This window comes from Cebus imitator, unplaced genomic scaffold (assembly GCF_001604975.1).
Source record: "Cebus imitator isolate Cc_AM_T3 unplaced genomic scaffold, Cebus_imitator-1.0 Scaffold668, whole genome shotgun sequence".
Taxonomy (NCBI): Eukaryota; Metazoa; Chordata; class Mammalia; order Primates; family Cebidae; genus Cebus; species Cebus imitator.
The window spans coordinates 543,264-549,407 of NW_016107983.1; the positions used below are offsets into that span (position 1 = coordinate 543,264).

At 54.0% G+C, this 6,144-nt stretch overlaps 1 protein-coding gene across 5 annotated transcripts in view; it reads left to right on the forward strand.

Annotated features, from left to right (window-relative positions):
- Positions 1-3,332, forward strand: part of COL23A1 (collagen type XXIII alpha 1 chain) — a 356,236-nt gene extending 352,904 nt beyond the window's left edge. For 4 of the 5 annotated variants that reach the window (XM_017518269.2, XM_037734819.1, XM_017518274.2 and 1 more), the window contains 3 exons: positions 767-844; positions 1,736-1,774; positions 2,250-3,332. In XM_017518269.2, the coding sequence (XP_017373758.1) occupies positions 767-844; positions 1,736-1,774; positions 2,250-2,252 (120 nt within the window). In that variant the 3' untranslated portion in view covers positions 2,253-3,332. The remainder of the gene's footprint in view (positions 1-766; positions 845-1,735; positions 1,775-2,249) is intronic. The other variant, XM_017518273.2, reaches the window with a different exon arrangement.
- Positions 3,333-6,144: the final 2,812 nt, after the last annotated feature.

Consider the following 6,144-nt stretch of genomic DNA (forward strand, 5'->3'; position numbering starts at 1 on the left):
ACTACAATTCAAAAGTCAACTCCTTTTATTTCTTTTTAAAGACAGACTTACTCTGTCGCCCAGGCTAGAGTGCAGTGGTGCAATCATGGCTCACTGCAGCCTCGATCTCCCAGGCTCAAGTGATCCTCCTGCCTCAGCCTCCCCAGTAGCCAAAACTGCAGGAATGCACACCATGCCCCGCTAATTTTTAATTTTTGTAGAGATGGAGTCTTGCGATGTTGCCCAGGCTCATCTTGAACTCCTGGGCTCAAGTTATTATCCCACCTTGGCCTCCCAGAGTGCTGGGATGACAGGTGTGAGCCACCATGGCCTGCCTAGTTTCCTTTTGCTAGAAAGCAGGGAGGGTTTACATGTCATACTCTTTCAGTGGAGCTCAGAAAAGATAGGAAAAACAAAACAGTTGGGTTTCCATACTAAAACTGGGCAGATATTCATACCTGGCTACTCATGTTCATACCCTGGCCATGGGAATAGGGTGGGGTCTTCCTTGGGGATGCAGGCCAGCCTCAACCTCCAGTGGCACCAGAGCTAGAGACCCCCTCCCAGACCTTTGGCCTCTGTTCCTCAGTGTCCCTATCCTGCAGTGGGGGGTACCCCTCCCCCCAGACAGTTTTGAGAAATCAATGAGAAAAGGACTTACTGAGTGAAGTGGTCAGAGCACAGAAAGGGCAGGGACAGCAGGGGCAGGGTGACTCAGCCCCACAGCTCTAGACTGTGGCCCAGGACTCCCCTCCAAGTCAGTAAGCCCTTGTCTCCTTTGAAACAGGAGAATCCCACCTGCGGAGGCCGGAGAGGGGCTCCAGGCTGGCGGGGCCCTTCGAGGGGCAGTGGGCCATGCCCTGGGGTAGGCAGTCTGGCCTGCTGTGTGCTGTGTGCAGTGTGCTGTGTGGGCCTTCTGGGCAGCCGGGGCCCTGGGCTCTGCCCCGGCCTTCCTTGTTTCCACCCTCCTTTCCATTCTGCCCTCCTCCCTACCTTCCCTTTGGTCCCTAGCCTGGTTCCCTGGTGTACTCATGGGAATGTTCCAGGGGATGCCCAGTGAAGCCTGTGCCAATGCTCTGGAACAGAATGACATGTTTTGTGCCCTAGCGCCCCCAGGGGTGCCAAGCTGATGAGTCAGTCTTTGTTCCTCTTCAGTTTCCCCACCCTCCAGGCTGCCTGAGGAAACCCAGACCCTGCTTATGTCTGGCTGCTGAGTGGGCACCACAGGTGCCACCAGACAGCCCCAGCCCCACGCTCAGCCCCAGCCCCCAACAACCTGAGCCTGCCCTGTGCAGGGCCAATACAGGCTGGAGCAGGATGCCAACTCCTGGGCCGTCCTCAAAACCCTCCAGACGACATTCCTGCCCAAGGCCTGAAAGTTCACAGGCCCCAGAACGAGGAGCCAGAGTCACTAACACATCAGGCAGGAAGCCACACAGCTCTCGGCAGGACCCAGGCCAGCCCATGCATGCCTGGTACAACACCCATCCCTTCTGTTTCTGCCCACTGCACAGTGGTCTCCACAAAGCACAGAGGGAACACACTCAGGACAAGCTAAGTGAGAGGCCATCATGTCTCCATCACCCCACTACCTGGGTGGACAGAGGGGGCATTGTGGCCCTGCCTCAGTGGGCCCTCAGCAGCCTCACATGGCAGCTCCCTGGCCTGCACCTCCCTACAGACCAGGGAGGGTATGTGGGGTATAGAGGAGCTCCCCAAGCCCCATCCCCATCACTGAAACTTTCTTCTTTTCTAGGGCCCCGACGGGCTGCCCGTGCCTGGCTGCTGGCATAAGGTACCTTGCAGGGAAGAGCCTCCAGGGCAGGCTCAGGGGAGGTGGGGGAGGCAGGGGAGGGTGGGGGGATGGGGAGGACCCTGGAGCCTGGGTGCTGTCACTCAAACCTCTGGGTGTCTACAGCTCACCCCACAGTGACTGAATAGCCCAGTTTCCCATCATGACCCTGGTTTTGACTCTCCCAGCTTGCAGCTGAGGCGTGGGACTATAGTCCTGGGTGATGGTGTATAACCCACCCTGGTGGTCACATGGACTCAAATGACACTTGGCCAAGGCAGAGTAAAGCCATCAGTGCCTCCTGGGACGTTGTCCAAACTGGCCCACTGAGAGGGAGAGGGAGGCGAGGGAAAAGAGAAGGGGTCCGCAGCTGTTCCTGAGGAAATGAGCAGGAAAGGGATTGCCGGAGTAGGGTGGCCTGGATGGGGGTGGGGCCTCTCAGCTCCTTATCACCTTCAGTCTCTTCCTCCTTTTCCAGTGACCCTCAGGCCCAGCTCACACCTGTACAGATCCGTGTGGACATTTTTAATTTTTGTAAAAACAAAACAGTAATATATTGATCTTTTCTCATGGAATGCACTACCTGTGGAATTTTTAACATTCGAGACTGTGCTCACCCAGCCCCAGAGCCTTCAGCATGTGAAGCTGCAGGAAAGTGGACAGCCCAGACCAGGGAGATGTGTACCTAAGGGGCACCCTTGGGCCTGGGCTTTCCCGGGAAGGAGATAAAGGCAGAAGCCCCTGGCTAGGGCGAGGCTGGAAAGATGCTAGGTTGGGCCTTCGCAGAGAGACTCTCAGCGGTGGTACTGCCCTTCAAGAACCTGTCCCCAAAACCCTGGATTCCCTGGGACACATCCTATCCAAGAAGGCTCAGGGCTGGGACAGCAGCTGCTGCTGCTGCTGCCACCGGCCTCACCAGCCTCCAAACTCAGCCACAACCAGCTGCCTCTACAGTTGGACAAGACTTGGCCCCTGGACAAGACTCACCTGGAACTTGCAGCTGAACCCACAGAGCAGTGAGTGGAAATCCCCCAAGAGGGTCTAGCTGCCACCACATTTGGTAGGCCCCAGGAGGCCAGACTGCCATGAGAATGTATGTCCTCTGGCCAGGAGTAGTGGCCAAGCTCTGTGATAGCTGTGATGTGGACCCCGCTCCAGGGAGCTAGCTGAGTGTCGGGGATGGAGGGGCCCAGGTGGGACTGACTGCTACTTCCTGTCTCTGTTTTCATATCATCCAGAGAGGGACAAGATGGGACATGGCCCAGCCAAAGGAGGCAGTCCTCCCACTCAGAGTCTGAGTCTTACTGATCCCAAGTCTCCTACCCAGAACTGTGGCCAAAAATGACTCTATGTGGGCTGTACAGGCAAAGCAAACCTCAGGGCTGGTTCCCAGCTGGCCTGAGCAGGGGGCCTGCCACCAGACCCACCCACACTCTGACAAGAGTCTTTTTCACTTCCAGCAAGCGTTCCCAGCGACCAGCTCCATCCTGGCTGCTCGCCTTCCTTCCATTTCCATGTAGATGGAGATCACTGTGTGTAATAAACCACAAGTGCGTGTCTGGGTGAGCCTGTCCTTGTGGACTACCCCTGGGGCACCTCTGGCTGCGGTTTCCTGGCCACTGCTGGGTGGGGAAGGAAAAGGGGACTCTCCCTGAGTCAGAGCCATCCCAGAAACAGAGAAGGAAGTTCAGGGTTAGGGAAAAGATGGGACTTGGAGTTCAGAAGACACGGATGCACAGCCTAGTCTGGCTACACACCGAGTCCTCTGGCGAGTCTCTAACTGTCAAACTGAGCCCCTGTGTGCTCCTCTATTGCAGTTACCAGACTGCTGCATAACAAATCTCTCCAAAACTTGTTGCCTTAAAAAAATGGTCATTTTGGCCAGACACAGTGGCTTGTGCTTGTAATCCCAGTACTCTGGGAAGGCAAGGTGAGAGGATCACTTGAACCCAGGAGTTTGAGACCAGGCTGGCCGCATAGGAAGACTCCATCTCTACCAAAACTAAAGAATTAAAAAACATTAGTAGGGCATGGTGATATATCCCTGTGGTCCTAACTGCTGGGCAGGCTGAAGCAGGAGGACCACTTGAGCCCAGAAGTTCAAGATCAGCCTGAGCAACATAGAGAAATTCCTCTCTTAAAAAAAATAATAATAATTTCTATTTCTCTTGTATAGCCTACGGTTAATGGGCTCAGTGTGGGTGCTTCTCACTCAAACTCTCCCGCATGGTGGTTGCTACTGGTCCTATAGCCAGGACTTCAGATGGCAAATACCTATTTGTGGCCTCTCCACTTGACCCAGGCTCCCTCCCACATGGTGGCTGGATTCTAAAAGTGGCTGTCCCAGGTCAGCCAGGTGGAAGCTGTGTCACCTTTTAGGGCCAAGTCTCAGAAGTCATGTGCTGTCACTTTCTGAAAGAGTGGAGGGAGGAGAGATAGACCCCACCTCGCCATGGGAAAGTGTCAACATCATATTTCAAGGAGAAAATGTGGAATCATAAATCTTCTTGCGGCCGTCTGAAAAAATGCAAACTCCCACCTCAACCGTGAAATGAGAGGGCACTATTTACCACTCGGATTGTGGTTCCCTGAGGATCCAGTGCACAGAGTATGCAAAGAATGTAGGGTGAGTCCCTTACCCAGAAGCACCCTCAATTCTGATTTTCCTCCCTCCTCCTGACTCCAAGACTGAGCAAGGGCCACAGTCCTGCAAAGTGTTCCCACTTCTCTCATCACAGCTGGTCCCTATTACAGCCCTAAGAGAGGGACCCTCTTACAGATGACAAAACCAAGCACATCCAGGGTGGCCTAGACAAGATGGGCCTGCAGTGATGGTGTCTCTGATGGTGGTGGTGCATTACACTGACGGTGTCTGAGTCTACAAGGACTGAGGCCTAAGGAGGGCCACAGTATGAATGGTCCCCCTCAGACCTCTGTGACATGGCCTCCTTGCTAAGCAGAAGAGGCTTAGACATACACTGGCTAAGGAGGAGGGATATGTCCAGTCCCCTTCTCTGTTTCCCTAGGAAACTGGCAATAAGTAGCAGGCCACATCACTCAGCCAGTTGTCTGGGTCAACAGGAAAGCCAGTAGTAGGAAACACCACTGTGGTGTTTCTCTTCTGTGATGACTGATGGAAGTCACTGGGTGTCCACACCTCCTCTGGAGTTCCAGCACAACCTCACAATCTACTGCACGCTACACTTCACAGTTCCCTCCTCCCTCCATCCAGGAACCCCACTTGATCCCCTCACCAGTCCTGCAAAGCCCAGGGCTTGTGTGATAGGTGTCACTGTTTCCATTTTACATAGGGGAGAACTGAGGCTCAGAGAGGGTAGTCACCTGCCCAGGGATGCACAGCCAGGACATAGTGGCAGGCTTGGGAGAGCATCTAGGCTCTTGGGTTGTCTTCTACTTTGTCTTTCCAAAACTTGTCTGGCAGAGCATGGAATCTGATAGGCAGTTCCATGATGCTGGGTGGTTGGCAGGTAGATCCTCCTGGGGGTAGAAGCCATGTGTTCCCCGCTCTTCCCCAGTCTTCTGAGGGGGTCTCTCCTGCTCCTTTGGGCAGGATGGGGCATTCTTGGCCCACTGCTGCCCCCTTGCGGTGTCATACCTTGTATCCTAATGCCTGCAAACTTGTCAGCTGCAAGCTTCAAAATTTAGAGTCTGCTGAGTCCTCAAAGCACGCAGGGTTGAGCACAGAGACAGCAGAGGAATCAATGATTTGTTCAAGGTTCCAGCTGAGACACTGGGGAGCATCCTGCTTCACAGCTGAGTCTCAAGGACTGGGGGGCCTCAGATCTCCTGCCAAGAAAGGCAGTGCAGCCACAAAGTACCCCTTTCTGGAAAAGAGAGAAGTATATTTACTGACCCCTGCTGCGTGCCATGACAGCTAAACCACAAGGATAACTATCCCTTTTTATAGATGAATCTGAAGTGGACTTACCTAGGTCTCTTTCCTCCTGGTCCCCAGGAGACCACTAGAAATGCAGGGGCTACTCTTGGTTATCACAATGATTTGGGGACACCCTGGCATTCAAGGGGTAGGCCCAGGGATAGTGAACACCTAAAATGCATAGGCCAGTCCTACCCAATGACAAATCATCTCAACAAGAATCCCAGTGCTACCCCTGTTCAGAAATACCATGCCCTGGGTTCAAATCCTGGCTCAGCCACTTCCATCTTCTACCATCTTGGTCTCCAAAGTTGCCTTGAAGTCCAGGCATGAGATAAAGACAGAGGAGTGCTAAGCACAGGACTAGAGACAAGAAGTGGACTTTTCTGAGCAGGAAGAAGGTAAGGCTTCCTGGTGTTGTCCCTGGCCATGCTATAAGATACTCCTGGCCCAGGAAATTACTCAGCCTGGCCTG